The sequence below is a fragment of the Lasiosphaeria miniovina genome (assembly GCF_030549165.1).
Source record: "Lasiosphaeria miniovina strain SMH2392-1A chromosome Unknown B0T26scaffold_9, whole genome shotgun sequence".
In the NCBI taxonomy this organism is placed as follows: domain Eukaryota; kingdom Fungi; phylum Ascomycota; class Sordariomycetes; order Sordariales; family Lasiosphaeriaceae; genus Lasiosphaeria; species Lasiosphaeria miniovina.
Window position 1 is genome coordinate 1137156 of NW_026848228.1, and position 20674 is coordinate 1157829.

At 55.2% G+C, this 20674-nt stretch overlaps 8 protein-coding genes across 8 annotated transcripts; 4 read left to right on the forward strand and 4 right to left on the reverse strand.

Moving 5' to 3' along the window:
* Window positions 1-298: 298 nt before the first annotated feature.
* B0T26DRAFT_744867 (permease for cytosine/purines, uracil, thiamine, allantoin-domain-containing protein) lies at window positions 299-2300 on the reverse strand (the record flags this gene model as incomplete). Its single annotated transcript, XM_060444465.1, has 5 exons — window positions 299-335; window positions 469-1601; window positions 1656-1735; window positions 1793-2102; window positions 2214-2300. 5 exons carry the CDS (start codon window positions 2298-2300, stop codon window positions 299-301), a joined length of 1647 nt encoding a protein of 548 aa, XP_060289561.1.
* A 4287-nt stretch (window positions 2301-6587) lies between these two features.
* B0T26DRAFT_629023 (uncharacterized protein) lies at window positions 6588-7619 on the forward strand (the record flags this gene model as incomplete). Its single annotated transcript, XM_060436238.1, has 1 exon — window positions 6588-7619. A coding segment is annotated over one exon (1032 nt), but the record flags the coding sequence as incomplete, so codon positions are not given.
* Window positions 7620-8708: 1089 nt separating this feature from the next.
* B0T26DRAFT_735142 (pectin lyase fold/virulence factor) lies at window positions 8709-10015 on the forward strand (the record flags this gene model as incomplete). Its single annotated transcript, XM_060443224.1, has 6 exons — window positions 8709-8888; window positions 9025-9131; window positions 9191-9309; window positions 9385-9561; window positions 9630-9737; window positions 9849-10015. The coding sequence occupies exons 1-6, from the start codon at window positions 8789-8791 to the stop codon at window positions 10012-10014; spliced, it is 777 nt and encodes a 258-aa protein (XP_060289563.1). The 5' UTR covers window positions 8709-8788.
* Window positions 10016-10713: 698 nt separating this feature from the next.
* B0T26DRAFT_735144 (uncharacterized protein) lies at window positions 10714-10936 on the reverse strand (the record flags this gene model as incomplete). Its single annotated transcript, XM_060443225.1, has 1 exon — window positions 10714-10936. A coding segment is annotated over one exon (223 nt), but the record flags the coding sequence as incomplete, so codon positions are not given.
* Window positions 10937-11482: 546 nt separating this feature from the next.
* On the reverse strand, window positions 11483-12745 carry B0T26DRAFT_865916 (uncharacterized protein; the record flags this gene model as incomplete). The annotated part of the gene is made up of 4 exons (XM_060447807.1): window positions 11483-11876; window positions 12005-12265; window positions 12361-12410; window positions 12501-12745. 4 exons carry the CDS (start codon window positions 12743-12745, stop codon window positions 11551-11553), a joined length of 882 nt encoding a protein of 293 aa, XP_060289565.1. The 3' UTR covers window positions 11483-11550.
* A 247-nt stretch (window positions 12746-12992) lies between these two features.
* On the forward strand, window positions 12993-15499 carry B0T26DRAFT_735148 (uncharacterized protein). Its single transcript, XM_060443226.1, has 4 exons — window positions 12993-13303; window positions 13373-14092; window positions 14159-14561; window positions 14644-15499. The coding sequence occupies exons 2-4, from the start codon at window positions 13442-13444 to the stop codon at window positions 15402-15404; spliced, it is 1815 nt and encodes a 604-aa protein (XP_060289566.1). The 5' UTR covers window positions 12993-13303; window positions 13373-13441; the 3' UTR covers window positions 15405-15499.
* Window positions 15500-15948: 449 nt separating this feature from the next.
* Window positions 15949-17716, reverse strand: B0T26DRAFT_795721 (uncharacterized protein; the record flags this gene model as incomplete). The annotated part of the gene is made up of 3 exons (XM_060446911.1): window positions 15949-16084; window positions 16171-17490; window positions 17532-17716. 3 exons carry the CDS (start codon window positions 17714-17716, stop codon window positions 15949-15951), a joined length of 1641 nt encoding a protein of 546 aa, XP_060289567.1.
* A 348-nt stretch (window positions 17717-18064) lies between these two features.
* B0T26DRAFT_682002 (uncharacterized protein) lies at window positions 18065-20669 on the forward strand (the record flags this gene model as incomplete). The annotated part of the gene is made up of 7 exons (XM_060440708.1): window positions 18065-18436; window positions 18514-18556; window positions 18683-18868; window positions 18942-19078; window positions 19354-19796; window positions 19836-19902; window positions 19974-20669. 7 exons carry the CDS (start codon window positions 18065-18067, stop codon window positions 20667-20669), a joined length of 1944 nt encoding a protein of 647 aa, XP_060289568.1.
* Window positions 20670-20674: the final 5 nt, after the last annotated feature.

A 20674-nucleotide genomic window follows, 5' to 3' on the forward strand; every position in this document is an offset into this window, starting at 1 on the left:
ATTTGAGTAGATCGAACTGAATAGCCCTCTTCGTACCTCGTTCCACGTTGAATTCGGTAAACCGAGATACCGTGACATTCTAGCCACGCCAATCAACTCTCGACACGCAGGGAACAACCCCGCAACCGAGGAACCAAAGGGCGCGATGCACACGACTAGGCCACAAACGGAACGCCCTACGTTTGGAACACAGTGGCGGTGAGACTTCACGGAAACCAAATGTGCGAAAACGTTGATTAAAATCAAATCCCAATGGTATCTAATACTCCAATGATAGTTTTGATAGAAGAGGCTTCTTCTACCTCATCTCCCCACCACTATTTATCCCCGCGTGTCTATCAAATGTGAACACGGCAACATGTAACTAAATTTCCCTAGCGCGTCGAGACCTAGTCCCAGTCCTAGACCATCTTCTCGTGCTGGTGCGCACCCTTGTAGGGAGAGTCGACTGCGAGATCGTCGGCGAACTCCTGGCTGCCGCTCTGGCTGTCGTACGCAACTCTGAGGTCGTCAATCTCGTCGCCAACCTCCATCCACCGATCGCTGACGGCCGGAATAGGCCAGATCTTGCAGAGACCCCAGTAGGAGCCCGACGAAATGATGAAGCCGCAGAAGAAGTTGAGGTTGTAGATGTACGTGGCACCAATTGGCACGTCCCGGCCAATGGCACCAGCGAACCCCACGACGTTGATCAAGATGCCGGCAACGTAGGCAACATACGCGCGCCAGTGCACTCCAAAGTGGAAGTAATAGGGGCCCGACTTGCGCGCGTCATACAGCTCCTTCACCTCGAGATAGCCGCGGCGCACAAAGTAGTAGTCGGAAATGATGACGCCAGCAATCGAGGACAGGAAGACGCTGTAGGCCGACAGGTAGGTCGTGAACTGGTTGCTCGACGTGAGGAGGTTGTAAGGGCACATGGCAAGGCCAACGGCGGCGCAGATGTAGCCACCTCGGCGGATGTTAATGAAGCGTGGGAACAGGGCCGTCATGTCGGTACCGGCAGACACAGAGTTGGCGGCAATATTGGTGCCGAGCTGCGCCAGGGCAAAAGCAAGGGCAATGACAAAGACGCCAAAGCGCTGGCCAGAGCCGCCGTCATCGATGAATTTCTCGAGCAAGACGAGAGGATCCCAGATCGGGTCACCTCCGTAAATGACGGTGGACGACGACGAGACGATGATGCCGATGAAGGAGGTAACGGCGAAGCCAATCGGGATGGTGAACAGCTGCGACCACAGGGCATCGCGGGGCTTGCCGGCGAAACGAGAAAAGTCGGGGTCGTTGACGATCAGAGTGGCGAAGTTGGCAATTGAGCTCATGACACCCTTGACAAACTGCCACGCGAGCTCCGAACCTTCAGCTCTCGCGGGCTGCCTGACGATCGGACCCACTCCGCCGGCACGGACAACGGCCCAGATGAGGAAGGCGATGCCGGCACAGGGCACGAAGTACGCCTTGACGGTGAACAGATGGCGGACCTTGTGGACGGGGAACCAAATAGCGGGCAGCGAGCAGAACCAAAAGAGGAAGAACGAGACATAGTCCGCTGTCGTGGTTCCAGATTCCGCTGAAAACGTGTTCGGGATGGTGGCGCGGTCCTGGACATTTTGTCAGCAACAGGGCCTAGTCTTTCGTTGTCATGGCGTACTCACCCAGCTCGTCCAGATGGCCCTAATCATGATGTAGACGCAGTGACCGCCGATGTACGACTGCACGCCATACCAGATGCAAGCTGCGTACCATTAGCCAGATTGCTTGGCAGCGCGGTGTTGATGGGGTCACTCCATACCCATGGCAGCTCGGTTGAATATGGGCCACAGGGCTCCCCAGATGCCAAACGAAGACCGGGCAACGACGGGGAACCCGATGTGATAAGTGGCGCCGATGCGGCCGGTCAAGCAGATGAAGACGCCGGCGATGGCATAGCCAATCCAGACACAAAGCCACGACTGCCACCACGAGAGCCCAGCCACGACCATGGACGACGAGATCATCCACGTGTTGATGTTGAACGAGTCGGCGATCCAGAACCCGACGAAGTTCCAGGGGCCCCATTGCCGGCGCGCAGGCTCCACAGGCTTCAGATCGTGGTTGGTCAACTGCGCGAGAGAGGTCCCGTTAGCCTTTTGCGCGACGCGTGGAGCCTACGGGCAGGGAGCATCCCCGTCGGCGCGCCACTGTTTCTAGCAGCACACAAAAGATTTTCGCACCATCAACTGGGCGGTCGTGAGGCCGGGCTCGGCGTCGACCTCGATCCGCTTGGCGAAGCGGCTGAGCGCGCTTGGTTTTTCGTCCATGGCTGCGGGCGAGTTGGTTGAAGCCGACGGTGATCCCGCGATGGTGAGGAACCTAAAAAGGCACGCACGGACCGAAAATTGGGGGAAAGGCGGGAGAGGAAGAGGTTAATAAGGCTGGCTTCGCCGGGAGGTTTGGAGCTTGGAGCCGTCCGACGATATACCGGCTCCCTACAGGCTATGACGCACGTGGCACACGTGAAGCTGACGGCTGCGGGGAGGGGGGAGGAGGGAGGTATAATACCGGAGCGGGCGCAAAGAAGAAACAAGCTTGGGATGGACCGACGGGGCCCTGCGCCGAGGTAAAGCTTGAGCTGTGCGACCTGGACTGGAAAGCCGACGCTCGGGTGTGTAGATGCTAGCTAGTAGAACCGATTTTCTCTCCACCTGCTCGGTGGCCATCCGATATCTATTTATTATCGTCCGTCTTTGGTGGGGCAATGCTGGCGATAGAGGGGTCGCCCCTCTTGCTCGGCCGCGGCGCATCTCGAGCTGGCCAGAGCTGCAATCCAAGTCTCCCCCACGCTAGGGCAGGCGAAAACCTACCTCACCTACGTAGTGTCACTCTGCATAGTGGTAATCCCGAAAGCTGGTGGTTGGTGGTTCGTGTAGTGGTCTTGGTGCTGGCCGTGAGCCAGGCGGCAAAACGTCGCGCATCTCGGGCTGCATGGTGCTGGGGAAGAGCTTGAAAGTCTTAGCAAACTCCCACATGCCTTGCTTGCTTCGGGGATGCCGTGAACATCCACCTGCGCGAGGAGTGCAATGCTGGTCGAGAGTTGCATCGTAGACAGATGGTTTCCACAGGTGGTTTCCACAGGTGGTTTCCACAGGCTGGCCGACTGAGATCTTGTTGGAGACTGCTCCGATCGGGGAAGGCGCGGGTGCGACCTGCACTGATTGGCCAATCGTAGCTCTTCTCTTATCACCAAGTCTGGCCGCCCTAGAAGCTAAGAAGGGCCGTTATGTGCCCCCGGGGGCCGCTATCTCTTGATGCTCTGGGCCCATGCACGATAAGGATGGGATGCTATCGTTGCCGTACCCCGCAAAATCAGCCAGCCTGGAAGGCATTACTCGATCCCATCGAGTCACCCACGCCCTGAAGTAAAAAGTGGCAACGGAGCCGCGCAGCTCACACTGGGCTGCACGGTTTGCATGGTCAACAATAACCCGCGGAAACCAGACGACATGCGGCATTTTCGACCGATTTTTCCACTGCACACGCTCGGTCAGCTCAAAAATTTGAGGCTATTATTTACTGTAGCCCGCGTGCTAGTGCAGCGGCCGGTTGTCCCTTTCCCCGCCTCTCAACAGCCGCCGACGACGACATGTCCAAGAACTGGGTGAGGCTGACGGTCCTGGGGTTGTCGGCGCCACGACGGGCACAGATTGCCGTGATTCTCTTTCATCTCCAATTTCCCCCGTCGTTTTTGCCTCCTGTCGTCATGAGATATTAACCCTTCCTGCATTCCGCGCACACCACCTACAGGTCTCAAGACAGACCACAGTGGACAAGCTGATGGGTGCCTTGGACAATCAAGGCCCAAACCCGAGGCGCGTGAAAAACCCCGGCCCCCCACGCAACGACCCGCCCGCTTACTACTACTGCATGGGGAAATTTTCTGCCTCGTACTACACTACCGACGTGTTGGGTCGACGGGCCTGCGAACTGGAGCCGGAGCACGCGAGCAAGCAGCCTCCGCAGCTGTAAGCTTATCCGGTGGCATGCAGCAGCAGGATCCATCGCTGGGCCATAGCTTCCTGCCGCTAGCCAGCGCCATGCCTACCTGGTAACCTAGGGACTCCGAGGAGAGTCCAGCCATTCCAAGGCCCCATTGCTTATCATTCCATCGTTCGTTGCGTTATGCTCTTACCTGCGAGCGTCTAATCGGCAGCGAATTTGGTGGGAATTGCATCGGCAATTGGACCTGACTTGGCGCATTGGCTTTGTTGACGGTCGGCCCAGAGAGATCATAGAGCTTTTTGCTGAGCCGACACTAGGGACTGCTGTACGTTTTTGTTCACTATCCTATTGCTTACGATTATGTATGAGCTTTATGATTAGCCATCCCGGGTGCGATTGCCGAGGTCTTTATCTCTGGCGCATGCACCCACCCCCGTACGCACTAGGCTTAAAGCAAACAGGTCTCGACTTGCTAGCCCTTCGACATGAGTAAGGGCCTTGGAGGGTAAATCAACGTCACAGCTATCAACATTCTGCGTCATTAGGTATTATGTACTCGATATGAGCTTTGATCAGACCGTCCAGGGTCTTTTTCCGCACATGCTACTTAACATTTTTAATTGGTATCATTACTCCAAAGACCTCCTTGAACTTCCCAAACGCATATTTGAGCACCTAGTGGCATACATAAGCCAGCTAGTTACCTTCTTCGACTTTTAGAGGCCTACGAAAGTAATCCAAAGCCGTCAATGAGAGACGAGGAGCCCTAGTTTACACCTATCCCTGCATTCATCAATAACGAACACACAGGGACTTACCTTCATTTTGCCGCAACGTGTTTCACTCCAGGCAAAAATGCGAAAATATGAGCACGGTGTCTTTTACTTTCAATTTTTAATGCCAAACTCTTGTCGAACCTCTTCTAGTGTCTTCGTCTTAAAACATACAATTATACTACGTGCCCTGGGCGAAAACTTTGATCTTGCATGGCGGTGGTAAGGTTCCGGTACGACTCTGTCGGTGCCGTTCCATTGTTTTAACTATTTGCTATACCGCGGCAAATGCCCATGTCAACCTTTAATGTGTACGTGGTGATTGGTATGAGCTACTTCACTTTCGGGATAAATCCAAATATGGAAGTCCCTCCTCAAGGCAAGTCTTATTGAAGCAGGCAAGCCTTATTGAAGCAGGCAGGTCTTATTGAAGAAGGCAGGTCTTATTGAAGCAGACGAAATATAATATAATATACAATTATATCTGATTCCATTCCCTACTTCAGAGTAAAGACGGACTAAATTGTTGGCGGACAGAATTCTAGCGAAATGTTACTGGAATAATTATCAGCACGAGGTGGTGGATTATGTACAGGTATTACCTCCCCCTATTACCAACAGCCACGCTCTCGACTGGTGGCAAGTTTTGGTAATTTGGAACCTGAATAGGCTGCCGTGGCGCAGAAACTGGTATTATGGGCGGGCTAATTATACCAAGGGTTCCGCTATGCTGCCACGCCTGTTCACTCCAGGCCCCGAAACCGTCACAGAATCCAGGATCGTGCATACCGAGGCAGGATTTTGAAGTGATGCAACGCCAAGACGGAGCTACATCGGCTAGACAAAAAGGAGGTATCAGGATGAAGAGGTCGTGACCAGCTGTTTTCTCCATTTGGAAATGCTCCAGCTAATTAGTTCTAGTTGCTGTCTGTAGTCCTATGATTACAAATGATCAACAATCAGTCAGACAAAGTTCCAAGGGCGCATATAAGTGCTGACACTCACCGAGCCACAAGCCAATCAAAATAGGTGCCAAAAACGACTTTGGTCAGGGGGTTGCATCGCGGCGGACCCGGACTCTTGGGTCAATCCGGTATATTTACAGCCCTATGAGCGTGATGGGATGCACCGCCTCCACATTCGCGATGAAGCCGGAGCGGGCCATCGGGTTTGGGGCGGCTGACTCACATGTCGATCAAAGTGGCTAAATAGTTCCCCATTGGGCTCGCCGAGATAGAACTCCCCCGCCCGGAAATTTGTGACAATGTCTCAGAAATCAGGATGCGTCGAGTGCCAGACGTCAACACGCGATCGAATCCTGCCCGATTTAAGGCCGTGCTTCACCCTTTGGCGTTCTTCGTCGTTGCCATCAACAAATGGTGATTTGGTTCGGTCTTTGCCTCGTGTAACCGCACCCACCGTGAGCAAAGCCGATGAAGAAGTCTTGGCTGGGTGGTCGCCTGAGAAGCTGCACACACTCGAAACCTCACCGCTCAAGTTCGCTAGGGAAAAGTCCTAGTGCCAAGATGACAGCTTTGTAATGTGTGTCTAAGGATGGGAATGAGCTGTCGTGACCATTAGACGACCGGAAAGCAAACGCGCCCGACAGACCGACTTGGCACCGCGACGGCCACAGATATAAAGAGTTGTCTGCTTCAAGCATACGAGAACCTTACCCGACAACCTTACTCACTTGATCAGCTCCTAAGTCATAAGCACACTCGAAAACACCCCTTTGACCATCAGATATCATCACACTCCGACAACATGGCACCGGCACTCGCAAAACTAGTAGCAAAAGCTCTGCCGCTAGTAGCCCGCGGTCTCCTCACGGGATACACCACCACGGCCCTAATCCCCTTTTACGAGGACACCACGGGCAGCGGGGTCGACTGGTCGACCAATGTGCACGTCACGGTGAGGATGGGATCCACGATGGGGCACAGCTACCGGCCCATCGTCGACACGGGCACGCAGGGCATGGTGTTCTCAGCGCCCGAGATGGATTACGACTTCAACACCCCCTGTGAAGACCAGGGCACGCCGGGCTGGCAGTTCCTGTCGAGCAGCAACCTGCTGTACGAAGGCTGCTGGGTGCCGCGGGACTTCTACTTCAACGTCGGCGACCCCGCCAACCCCGTCGTCAAAGCCAGCGTGCCCATCCTAGCCATGATGTACAAGTCAGAGTGCCCGACGTTCGACATCGCATCCACAACAGGCCACTGCCCCAACGCCAGCGTGCCGCGCATCGCCAACGCGACCGGCACGCGCATGATGGGTGTCGGCTGGGGCCGCCAGTACGACGGCCTGCCGCAGGGCACCCCCGACAAGAACCCGCTGCGCAACATCGTCAGCGTCGGCACGCAGAGCATGGACCCCGCCACCGCCTACTCGGCCGGCTACGTGCTCGACAGCCACGGGCTGCGCGTCGGGCTGACCGACGCCAACACTGCCGGAATCTCGTGGTACGCACTCGAGGCACACGCTAGCATCCCCGGTGAGTACCGCGAGGCGCGCGCGTGCATCGCCGTCGACGGCGCGACGCCCTGCGTGCCCGGCCACGCCGTCGTCGACACGGGGATCGGCCAGAGCTACTTGCGCATGCCGGCCGGCACGGCGCTGCGGTTCGTGTCGGGCCGCAGCGGGCGCCTGGTCGATACCAGCGCTGTGCGCATCGACTTTGGCGCGCCCGGATCGACGGCTGTCGCCACGGAGTCGTTTACGCTCGGCTCGCCCGGTTCTCCCGATGTCAATCCGGACTATGTTTCGGCTGTGTTCCGGGACCCGGCGCTGACGTACATCAACACGGGCCGCCACGCGTACCGCGCGTTTGTGACGGCGTTTGATGGTAGGAACGGCCGCTATGGCTTCCGGTCTGTGTAGAGTTTAGGGGCGGCGGAGAGAAGGTGATACACGCGGGAATATGCTGGATCGGTTTCTTTTCCGTCGCAATTCGGCTAATTTTTCTTCGAGGAACACATACCTTGCCTTACCCAAGGTAGGTATGCAGTTAGCTTTTGTTCTATTTTCAGATTTTCTACGACCCACGTGTTTGGTCTGCTTCTTTATCTCTGATATTCCTTTGTCTTCCCAATCCTCGGGCTTTGAAACTGTCGTTATAGAGAAATACATCAATAGAGTGCAGAACTATAATTTGTTTTGATAGTCTTTTCAAGTGTGCATTGGATAGTGACTATTCGGAGACTTTCTCGCAAACGATAAGCGCCGCCGTGATTGGTGGGTAATCTGGGACTCCACCGTAATCTGGGACTCCACCGTAATCTAGGACTCCACCGTAATCTGGGATACATCCGCAATCTGGGATACATCCGTGAATGGATTTCTCTCATGTCATCGAGTCCATTCTACCTCAAACCACACTAAGACGATTCAATGTTGCATCCCAGAGGTAAAACACTCTCGCCCTACCCATTTGGTACAGTTTCCAGTTCCCGGTAATCTCTTGTCGCCCAGCGCAGTCCACCAGCGAGTGTAACACTGACCATTATTATCCGACAACAGGCCAGGTCCGAGGTCGTGCTAATATACCTAGCCGCCGGGTCCGGAAAAATACCAGATATTGCTGCCCGCATGTGGACGACCCCGACAAACCTGGATATTGTGTCCATTGCGCGTGATTGTCTTCTTCTACTACCTCACAGGTCACGCTCGACCTAGTCAAACATTTCATATCTTTTTCATCGCCGCGTTCAGGCTCTCACCATCATGAAGCTCACTGTATTTTCTGCGGCAATTCTGCCTTTGGTGAACCTCGCGTCCGCGGCGCTGACGCCAACCCTAACGACGGGCCGCGTGTTTACCAAGCTCCCCCCTTTCCAGAACGCATCAGTATCACAGGTAGCTTCGCTGGGATACGCGACGCTGAACGGAGGGCAAGAACCCAGCCCCATAGTTGATTATTGGAGAGGAGCGAGACTGACTGCGGGCGGCCGTGCAGCACGTCGGGCGGGTCCAAGGGCGACGTGACGACGACCGTGTCGACACTGGCGCAGTTTACCGCGGCCGTCCGCGAGAACATGACGGCGCCGGCCATCGTCGTGGTCAAGGGCATCATCAACGGCACCGCCAACGTCCGCATCGCGAGCAACAAGACCATTATTGGGCTGCCGGGGTCAGGTTAGTTTGGGGGTTTATTTCAATGCATAGAGTTGCTGTCGAGCATGGAGTTGCTGTCGAGCATGGAATTGCTGTCGAGCATGGAGTTGCTGTCGAGCATGGAGGCTGATCTCGACGTGTGACTTGCATCGGGCAGGATTCGACGGCGTCGGCCTCTACTTTCGCAAGCAGACGAATCTGATTCTGCGAAACATCATCTCGGCCAATGTCACGGCCGCGTATGGCGATGGGCTGACAATCGAGGTGGGTAGCCACCACAGATGCACAGGGGGGAGATGTTGACTGACACGCCATCGACACAGAACAGTACTAATGTCTGGGTTGACCACTGCGAGTTCTACTCGGCCCAGACCAGTGACAAAGACCGCTACGACGGGCTGATCGACATTGTGCACGGCTCAGACTACGTCACCGTCTCGAAGTAAACACTGCTCCCTGTTTCCAATCAGCCAGCCATCTATCAGCGAACAAAGAGCTAACAAGTGCGCACTGCCAGCACCTACTTCCACGACCACTGGAAGGCATCCCTCATCGGGCACAGCGACAGCAACGGCGCGCAGGACACAGGTCGGCTGCACGTAACGTACGCTAAAAACTACTGGCACAGCTGCAACTCGCGCGGGCCGTCGATTCGCTTCGGCACCGCGCACATCTTCAACTCGTACTACGTGAAGTGAGTGAGCTAGAGTCAACCGAGGACGTGTAATTCCGACCCGCTGAATAATGCTGGTGGCGATGTAGCATGAGCTCGGCCATCAACACGCGCATGGGCGCGCAGGTGCTGGCCGAGAGCAACGCGTTCCGCGACGTCAGGTCGCCCATCACGAGCGTCGACTCCAAGGAGGTCGGGTACGTGTTTATCCTCCGATTCGTGAGCGCCAAGGAAGTCAGCTTCCGTGCGTAAAACGAGGGAAAGGAGCTGAATAGGTTGATTATTGTGACGCTGATTACTTACCTTAGGTACGCCATCGCACTCGACAACGACCTGGGCGGGCGGCGCGATGCCGCGCCCGCCGGGAACCTGACGGCGGCCTCGGTGGCAGCTCACTACAACTACACGCTCCTCGGGCCGGCTGCGGTCGCTGTGCGAGTGCCTGGCGAGACTGGGGCTATACTCAAGTTTTGATTACGGTGTGGCTGAACCGTGTAGTTAGGAGGTGTGACGGCCCGCCTTACGCAGTAGGGATGTCAATGGTTGAAGGCAGTAACAATGTGGATTTAAAGCTAAGGAAGAGAAAGGAATCTATCGCGGGGTCCGCGCAGGGCGCGGAGAAATAGGTGGTGTTCAGTGCGCACAGGCCACACTCTAAACACAATGCAGCCAATAGAATCAATCCTGTCACATGAGCCCTGTGGCGGCCGTGACAGGAGGTATGAGTTTTGAACAGACACTTTCGAGGCCCTAGAAGGAGAAGCGAGAATAAGCCGGAATTTAATAACAGTTAATCTCGATGACAACTTATCGCTTAACCTTCCCCCCTATTCCTCCACCATAATTACCACAGCACAGCTTATACTTATACCCCCTCCATCATAATTACCACACCACAGCTTATAATTACACCCCCTCCATCATAATTACCATAGCATAGCTTATAATTATACTCCCCTCCATCACAATTACCATAGCATAGCTTATAATTATACCCCTCCATCCCTATTACGGCTATAATTACGTATCCATACCCGCTCTAATCTCGTAATCCTTCCTAGTCTTAGCGAGTATCGCGCTGACTAGCCCGCTGGCTAGCGCGCTAAAGAGGTAGGTTCCACGCGGGTTACCTTCTCCCTGCGGTTGAAGGGGGTAAGCACTAATCGAGGATGGTGTAAGGAAAAGGACACCCCAAACACCAACTGCGCGCACAGGGTGCGCGCCCACCACTTGTCACCAACTGGCTAGAACACTGCCAGCTGGCATACGCTACGCCGTGGCGCCACGACCGCAGACTGATGCCCGGGCCGAACCCCTGAGCAGGTATATAAACAATGGCCCTCGCCCATCTTCCTTTGCGAGGGCCAGGTTGAAGTCTTACACCAATACAAGTCATTGCTCCCCTACCTTCTTGCCTGCATTGTGACCACCTTGATCAGGCGTACCTACCTTCTCTTACAGATGGGCCGGCCGCTATGGGCCATCCATAGTTTAATAAGCGTCAAATCTCTAATAGTTCCTTCCCTCCCTCCGCCACCGGTTCGTCGCCTCCGAAATGTCCGGCACCCGGCTAACTAACCACCCCCCCAGACAAAGCAAAAACTGGGACAGATAGTAGGTGACGCGGGTGGAGAGAACTTGTGTAATAGGTGCCGCTGTGCTAGCTAGACAAAACGGATACCTATGTGCCTAGGAGTCTAGTCAACTGTGCAAATGTGCTGCTGTTGGTTGCAGTGGCTGTAGGCTACCCCAGCACAACTTGTGCCAGAAGTAAGGGTGATTGCGGACGAGGAACCCGATTTCAAAGCCCATCGCCACCTGTCACGAGCCTTGGCAGGGCAAACCATAATGGCCCGTGCGCTCTCGGCAGCCCACTATACCCCCGCACCCTCGATCGTACCTTTGTAGACTTTCTTTCTTTCTTTCTTTACTTTTAGAATCCTAAGACAATGGTATAGCCATACTAGCGACTCTTCTTCCTAGATGCTGTTGACCGCCGTCACACCACCACTAATTAACCTTCTCCGCCGTGATCACAGACCCAACAAAAACGACCTGGACCGCTGCAAACGCGGCGCTAGCTGCAAAAACATCTACAATGTCACCCCGCGTAAAGATGCCCAGAGCAAGTGAGAAGAGAAAAGTAAAGCCTGCAACCGCCCAGAGGCGGTCCGGCGTAGTGTTGAGGTTGTAGAGCACCGCGATGGCGATGACCGGAAGCAGCGAAGATAATGCTGTGGCGATGAGACGTACAATATTTTGCAGAGTGGAACTAGAATAGTACGTCGTGTCAGTCGTTACATGGACCGAGTCGAGCCGGGTTGGGTCTGAGGTTTCTTCCGGGGAACTGTTCGTGGAGCGGGTGACTTTGGATTTCTACCACCCGTGTTAATTAACTTCTATACAGGGACGCCACGAAAACCCATGAGACAAGGGAAAAGATAGTAATGCAGCAAGTGCAAACTCACTATGGGGTAGAAAATTACTTGGTGGAGCCAGTAGATGATCTTGTTAGATAGCAGCGAGGAAAAAATGCTTTCCGACTTTTGTGGCTGGAGGACGAGTAGATCTAACTTGTCTGGCCGCTCCCAGACTAGCGCATCAAGCCCGGATAGGCCGATGTTGTTTCCAGATGACGGGGCCAGAAGCACTCTCAGGGTCTGAAGACTTTGTGCCGACGGCTTATCGAGTTTTATAATAGAGGTCTGCACAAGAACCGCGTCATCTGAACGCCTGGTTGTTAGCCCTCACTGGTCAGGCCTTGGAGATACAGGTAGTCCTTGTAGACCTGGCGAATCGAGATCTGCCGTTATTACCTACTATATTCTTTCAGTTTGCTGCTTATGGCAGTCATGAGGGCCCATCGCCGACTCGCGGGGAAGTTGTTGGAACTGGGTTGCGGCTCAGCTCCCGAGCTGCCCACGAGCGGCGTTGGAGATCCACCTGACACCTCGCCAGACTCAGGGATACTGGGTATTGGTTCACGGTAGCCGCGGAGAGCAATCCAGTCGAACGCACAGTCTGATCTCTCCACATCCGCTGACTGTTTATCTTCTTCTTCGATCCGCCTGAGCTGAAACTCCATTTCAACTAGCTCGGCTTGGAGATACAGAACCCTCTGCATGTTCAAAGCGGAGAACCGGCGGACAATGGCAACATCTGGATATGCTCCCATCAAGGACGCAAGTTTAGCGTAGCCTTCCATTTTGTGTTGCCGCAGTTTGCAAGACTAGATTTGAAGGTGATTCGGGTTCATGGAGGTGTGGGGTAAACCGCTCGGAGCCTACCATCTGTTTCGCTCTAGAGCCTTGATAGAAAACGCCTGACGTGGCCATGGCCCCGTCTTTGCATAATCTTGCGCCCACCGGGCCGCTGATTGGCCTGGTATCCCGACACTGCCACCACTGACTGGAAGAAGCGCATTTTCCCTCTCACCGACATTCATCAGAGCCTTATCCCATCTCCATAGATACCCCATCCCCCGGACCCTCAATTCTGAACCTGCCTAGTGTCGTTTGTTAGTACTGGGTAAACGTGTGGCACAACACGCGCCGAAACCTTTCTCTGAAGTTGTGCATTTCTCCTGCACCATTGAGCCACTGCCCCTTGTCTTCAAGCTGCCAAATCCCCCCCCTCACCCCCAAGATGCGCGACTTTCCATTGTTTGAAGACCGTGTCTTTCAACAGAACCGGGTTCGGGGTGGGGCCTGGCGAGAAAGCGGACGCGGACGTGATTTTGACACACAGAGCATCCAGACCAACGGTTCGTAATTATATTCACAGCGTTCGACTCTACAACGCACCGAGATACTTACTCTCTGTTTCCTCTTAGTGACCAGAGGGGGCCTCAAGATATGGCCCGGGCGGGTCCGCCAATGCAGCCACCGCCTTCTTCGACTGCATGCGTAACCTCCAGGTCCACGTCGAGACCATGATCACCAGATTCCATGATTTATACGCACGAAAGGACCGCACTCCCGAAGCCAATAGACTGAACGAGCAGTCGATAAAGTTCCTCTGCGAACACGGATACGATGGCGATCGCATTGGAGCAGCCCTGCACTTGCTTACCGAGACATACAGGAGATGCGAACTCCCACAAGCAGCCGAGGCGGAGCAGAGTTTGATGGACTGGTGGGAATACATTCGTCATCATCGTTCTCCGAACCGTAATCCCTGCTCCGGCGAGGTGAAATACGAGGAGGACAAGGCCGAAAAGGCCAAAGCAGCGGCCCTGGAACTCTGGGACAACTACAACATGCTGTTGGAAGACTCGGGTCGTTGGCTCGACACTTACCTCGCTGAAGCTGGTGCGCGGGAAACTGAGGCGCACATGAACCTGCGGATCCAGGCACTTAATGCTGTCGACAAGGAGTTTGCTCTAGGGACCAACTTGCGCGAAAACAGCGCGTATTTTGACAACAGACGCTCGATCCCAAGCCACCGCCGCCGGACCCTCATATCCAATTCTCGCCTCCGCAAAGACAAGCTCGACTTTGATAACATGGGTCACTTTGAAGCGCGTAAAGCAGACAAGGACCGGATCATGGAGGCAGGTTGAAGCTACAGTCCTCTGCATCCGTCCCGGAGGCAGCTAACTCGTGTCTCGATGCACCAGATCTTCAATCAGTTCCGGATAGATACAAGAGTCATGGGTGAGTCGAGCAAAGACCACCAGACCGCCACAGCAATCATCGACACCGGGGACGAAGGTCCAAACATCGTCGCATTAGGTTTCTTGTCTAAGCTGAAGCTCGAGAAAATCATTGAGACGGATCGATCAAGAGACGGCGAGAGAGTCACTGATGCTAGTGGCAACGAGTTTCAGCCCTTGGGCTGGGTCGAACTATACTTCAAGTTTGAGGATATCCCAGGGGGCTGGCATTCCAGCCTGTTCTGGGTAGTCAACGTCCAGGACTACGACCTCATTATCGGCATGCCTTGTCTTCTACAGGATAACATCAAGAGTAAAGTCATCGCGCCACTGGTTCCCAACCAATCACAGAAGAAGAAGGACAAAGGTAAGTTCTACCAGCAACGGCCGCGTACCAAGATGGCGACGAATGATAAAGCAAGGGCTGACTACCTATATTTGTCATTCAGACAAACCCCAAACCCCAGATGACCGGGATATGCGAGACAAGCGGGAAAGATCCGAGAAACGAAGGAAAGAGATTAGAAAAGGGGACCTTGGGTATTGGAAAGCGTCTAGTAGCAATGGCAGCAACAACAACAACAACAACAACAACAACAACAACAACAACAGCGGTGGTGGTTCAAATTCAACTATCGCTCTTCTCACCCAAAGACGGCGCAAGACGGGCACCCAGCCACATACACTGGAAGACTTGTTGGAGGAGGAAGCGGAAACGTTCAATCCACCGCCTTCCCTTGCCGGGCCAAGCGCCATTACTAGTAGCAACCAGTCCTACAGCAGCAAGCTCAAACAAAGCTCCCCCGGACCACCAGCGACACTTGCAGCCTCGCGAGAAGCACCCGTTATCCTTCGGCTCGACGGCAAAACAGAGCCCATCAAGTCAAACTGGGCCGATGAGATGGCGAGCGTCGAGCCAAACTCTATGTCCACCTCCTACGGCAAACTAGACGGGACCAAGACGCCGGCCAAGAGCCCATCGAGCAACGCCGACCTAGACGCGTTAACTAACGGTGCGTCATCAGCATCGGGGCTGTTTCTAGGCCCCGTTCCGCTGCCTGTGGAACTCCCTGCGAGGCCGAAAAACGTGATAGAGTTGATAGAGACGTGGCAGACGGTGGGGAGTCGGAAGAATAGGAGGAGGAATCGAGGTAGTGGAATGGGCTCTTCCGGGGCGTTGAGAAGCGTGCCGGACGGGATAGGCGGGTAGTTAGTGGCCGAATGTCAAAATTGTAGCGCTAATTAGTGCTGTCTAGATAGGTCCCTCCTTTTGGATTCTCTATGATCTAATTAGCAATCTCGCCCTGCACCTTCCATTGGCGGACTAACAAACTTGGAGGCCAGACGGCCGAGTAACAAGCCAGATGATATCATGCGCAGTCAGCGCCGATCATCTGCAATCAGCAGCGTAGTCAATACCAAACCAAAACCACCAACCAAAACTGGATACGGAATCTCCACTATAATTCAATCCATTTACCAGCCGAAAGGGAAATTCAAGGCTCTAACTAGGTCTTCCCGGTCCGTAGTTCGTTAATTACTGGCGTCTGCACCTTCTTACGTCCATTATTACAAATTAATGTATTTGAAATTTAATAACGTATACCAAAAGACCTAAAAAGTAGACTAGGGTAGATTTAGTCACCTAACCTTAAGCCATTCCTGACAATGTGTCCAAGCCGTTGGCGGGCCTAGGGTGTCGAGCGCACTGTAAGCGGGAGCCTTCCACACGGCCACGACCAGAGCCATGTATGCTATTGCATTCCCCTCAGAACATCATCCGCAATCTTCTCTGCGAGCGCATACAGCGTGGCCGTCGGGTGCGCGGGCAGCGCAAACGGCAGCACGCTCGCGTCGACCACCCTCAACCCGCGCACGCTGCCCAGCACCCTGCCCTGGGCATCCACGACGGCCATCGGGTCCCCTTCCTTCCCCATCGCCGACGACCCTCCCCTTCCTTCCCCATCGCCGACGACCCCGACGCGTGCCAGACGGGGGTGCACGTGCGTCGCACCCACTCGAGGATGTCTTTGTCCTCTGTGACGTTCGGGCCTGGCGCGAGCTCGCCGTCGCCCGTTTTCACTGGTTGCAGTACTGTCGCGTTCCAGAACTGTCGGAGTCTCTTGACGGACGCGACGAGGAGGTCCTGGTCGGCGGGGTTGGTCAGCCAGCCGAGGTCGATGACGGGCGCGTCGGCCATGCTGGCGCTGGCGAGCGTGACGGACCCGCGCGAGAAGGGGTGCAGGATGGTGGCGCTGATGGCGCCGATGGAGGACATCTTTTCGGGGTCGCCGCTCGGGAAGGCCGCGACGATGTATTCCAGCTCGGGGAAGTCGTTCGGTAAGGCTGCGAGGGCGCTGAGGGTGGTGTTGGAGAGGCTGTTGCGGAACGGCGCTGGGAGCTTCTCGAAGGACAGGTAGCTGCCTGCCGAGCTGAGCGGCCCGGACTGAGACGTGAGATACTCTTCGAGGACCGCGGGGAAGGCCGCTGGGTCGCTGATCAATGTCGAGGCGGAGGTAGTTTTCAGGCCGGAGCTAACGGAGATGGAGAGTTGGTCCTGGATGGACTGGCCGACCCCTGGGAGAGCCGCGACGGCCGGGATGGACGTGGGGCCGATCCCGGAGACGATCAGGAGCTGAGGCGTGTGGAAGACGCCGGCCGAGAGGATGATCTCCTTGGTCGCCGTGAGGGTGTATTCCAGCCCGAGGGTCGATACGCGGACGCTAGTGGCGGTTTTGGTGGCTAGGTCGAAGTTGAGCTTGAGGGCTTGCGTGCGGTGGTACACCGCGATCGACGTGTCTTGGATGGCGCCGTGGAGATACTCGGTTGCGCTCGATCGGGTGGCGAACTTGGGGTCGATCATGGTCGTTGACCAGGCGCCGAAGCCCGATTGGGTGCCGCTATTGAGACCCAGGGAGCTCATGGGGACTCCGGTCGCCTGGAGTGCCCTAGCAAGCCATGGTGCTGAGGAATCAACATAGTTCGCCCAGGACACGTGGACTGGGCCGCTCTTCTTGGCGCTTGTTTCGAATGCCGACTTGTCGTATTCGAACGTTGCGTTGGGGTTGTTCCTCTTCTGCCAGTTGGGTGGCGAGAGGGTACAAGACTTTTTGAAGTAGGGCAGAAAGTTGTCCCATTTATATCTGTCGTCGCCGACAGCATCAGCCCACCGATCTTGGCTGCCCTTGGTCCCACGCAGGTACGCAAGGGTATTATGCGCCGAGCATCCTCCCAGGGTCTTGGCTTGAGCGTAGTGGATGATGCGGCCGTGATGCGACGTATCGCGACCGCAGGTACTTCAAGCCGCTCGAACAGGGCGAGAAGGAAACGTTCCTACAGATCTGGCTCTTCTTCGGTCTTCTGGCCGAGTTCTACGGTCTTAATGATGACTTTACGGCTGTCGCGCTCTCGGGCAGCTCGCATGCCAAAGTCATCAAGCCAGATCGCGACCGAGCCGTCGAGATCGAAAGGTTCTATGGAACCTTTGTCAGGGCAACCCCGCAGCCAGTCAGACATGGCCATGACGCCCAAGAGTCTATTATCAGTGGCGCACCTCTCGACGATCAGAGAGAATACCAGGGGATTGTGACGCACTTGATGCGGAGCCTTGTCGACGCTGAAGATACCGGCGCGGCTGGTCACTATCTTGATTACTTATACGAGAGCCTCCGTTTTACAGTTGGTCTCATCAGCAGTTTAAACGTCAGTCCAGCAGATTTCCGATCGTCCATCGCTGTATCCATCTCAGCCCTCGGCGAAGTCTGCGTCTCGACCTTGCACTGGTTTGCACAACGCTTCGAAATCCCTCGGCTCGTGGGAGGAATATGGGGATCACACTACCTCAAGGCCGACAGTGATGTTGAAAAAGAGATGCTGAACAAAGAATGGTGTAGAAGCGACATTGAGCGCATCCGCCAGTCATTCTACGGTCTTGCGACCCGGCATTTCTTAAGCCACCTACAGAAGCCCAGGACCTTCTCACACAGCTCATGCTCCGTCCAGATGTGCAGCGCGGCCCAGATCAATACCAGCACATACGCTCTGACCCATGTCAAAGATTGTGCTGGCTGTGACATCATCGGCATTGATCAAGAAGACGTCAAGTCCATTCTCAAGAGCAGCTCGAGTGCCGACGCATTCCCAGTCCTCCGTTTCGACTTCTCGGAAAACGGGGACGGCAAGGTGGTTCGCATCCATGTCGAGATGTACAACGCCGACAAGCCTTACGTTGCTCTGTCGCATGTAAGTATAGAGCCCAAAGTACCAATTTCCGTGGCCGCCGTCTCAGGCGTGATGACAAAGTATTGATTTCACCACAGGTCTGGGCTGATGGCCTCGGCAACCCAAGAGATAATTCCTCCAGTCTTGTCAAATAGACGGCCTGGCGCGACTCGTCCGAGACATCTCGGTCACCGTCGAAGACACGAGGGGGAAAAGACCAGCCACAATACTGGTTTTGGATAGACACTCTCTGCTGTCCAATATCAGTCGAGGAGAAGAAGATTGCGCTCCAGCGAATAGCGGCCGTCTACCGGAATGCAGCCCATGTACTCGTTCTCGACCAGTCCATATACCCGTTTCCGTCCCACGGCGAAGGCGCAACCAAGACGGCGGAAAACTGTTTACGCATGGTGGGATCTGCCACGTGGATGAGGCGGCTGTGGACCCTCCAAGGTGCGAAAGAAAGATTCCCACCCCCCACACCCGAGACCGAGCTCTTGGGTTTACAGCATAATTATGTGGACAGAGGATGCTTTGGCCGAGTCGTTGTACTTCCAGTTCCAGGATAGAGCAATCAGCCTGGTTCAAGAGTCCAACAAGCTCCACGAATTTGCGTTGCTCGACCTTCGCTACAAGCCTATTGCCGACGACGTTTCCCTGATGGTAACTAACTTCAAACATCCCCTGTATGAACTGCCAATGAGGCAGCACAGCTTATTTAACACAACCTGCAATCACAGATTCGTTGCTTCAATATCTTGTGCCCGCCATCGCCGACTGCTTCCGAGACAGATGCCCAAGAGTCTCTATGGCAACAGATCAGGCGTTACCTAGACCGAGTTGTTTCACTGATGGTAACTTCAAACATCCCCTCGTGAACTGTGACAAGGAAGAAGCATGGCGATAATTAACATAGCCTGCAATCACAGATTCGTTAGTTCGGAGTCTCTCAACTGCCACCGTCGACCGATCCCACATCAGATGAAGATGCCCAAGAGTCTCAATGGCAAAAAAACAGGCGCTACCTAGACCAAGTCGAGACAATTCAAACATCACTGTACTTCCGCAGCGTGTCGGTGGCAAGCGACGAGCCCCTCTCCATCGCCACCCTCCTCTCGCTCGACCCTAGAGTGATGACGGAGGTGAAGTCGTGTCGACAGGAACGCATGGCCACCGTCTGGAGGCTTTTGGCCGAGAAATGCGGTGGCTTCTTTCTACTACGGGTCATCTTCTACAACGACCAGCGGCTTGGACTGTCATCGCTGCGCGGATGGAGATGGGCGCCCAAGACGTTGCTCCCACAGCTCGAGACGGGCTTCAGCTACGACACCGCACAAGCAGACTCGACCCCTGGGCGGAATCTACCGCAAAGATGGGAGTGGTAACCGAGCGAGGCCTAAAGGTGTCATCCTGGGGAAAGCGCATCGCTCTCCGGCCATGGGCCGAGCACGAGAGCGGCCGGCTTTGGCCGTGGAACCTATTCACGCGTAAGTTTGTCGAGAACCAGCTCTTTTGCCGAGATGAGGAGACAGGGGCGTGGTACAACTTGTCAAACCAGATGCGCGGAGAGCACATCCAGGCCTGGACCTGGGACGAATGGAAAAGACGCGACGCGGAGCTGCTCGAAGAGGACAAGATGCAGCCGGTCGAAGGGGAGCGGCCCTCGCAGCCCATCTTCAACGAGCTGTGCCGAGGCGAGCTTGCTCTGATCAAAGACACCAAACTGTCGGGACACGTCGAGGTCTATCTCCTCGCCCGGGTGCAGCAGCAGCCGACAACAGAGGAGGACAAGGATGACGGGTCGCTTCACGTGCACGCCTGCCTCCCCCTGTCAGTCACGGAGATCGCCAGCCCGATCTGGCCGGGCTTGGACATGCTCCGGGGCATGGTGGAGCAGGTTTCCAGGTCGGACATCAACAAGGAGCTGCTCGACTTCTTGTTACTGCAGGAAGGCGAGCGCGATCCTGACCCGAAAGTGGATGGAGAGTACAAGCGAATCGAGCAGGGTCTGCGGGCCGAGATGCAGCGCGTCGCTACGGACACACTGGAGAGAGATACGGACAAGCATCTTGCGTGGGTTGCGGACGAATTCATCGGCGAAAACAAGCGAGGCGATATCTGGAAGGCCATGGTCCTCCTCACGCCGTACGAAATTTCCGTCAAGAGCCTTCCGGATGACCAGGTTTGGGTTGGTGATGGGCCTGTTGTCGGGGACGGACTGTGCCATGAAGCCTGCTGCAGCAGCTCATCGTGAAGCGG

Coding starts and splice junctions, on each gene's coding strand:
- B0T26DRAFT_735148 (XM_060443226.1), top strand. CDS start 13,442: ATGCGTAACCTCCAGGTCCACGTCGAGACCATGATCACCAGATTCCAT. Junction 14,093..14,158: donor ACAAGGACCGGATCATGGAG/GCAGGTTGAAGC, acceptor TCGATGCACCAG/ATCTTCAATCAGTTCCGGAT. Junction 14,562..14,643: donor ACAGAAGAAGAAGGACAAAG/GTAAGTTCTACC, acceptor TTTGTCATTCAG/ACAAACCCCAAACCCCAGAT.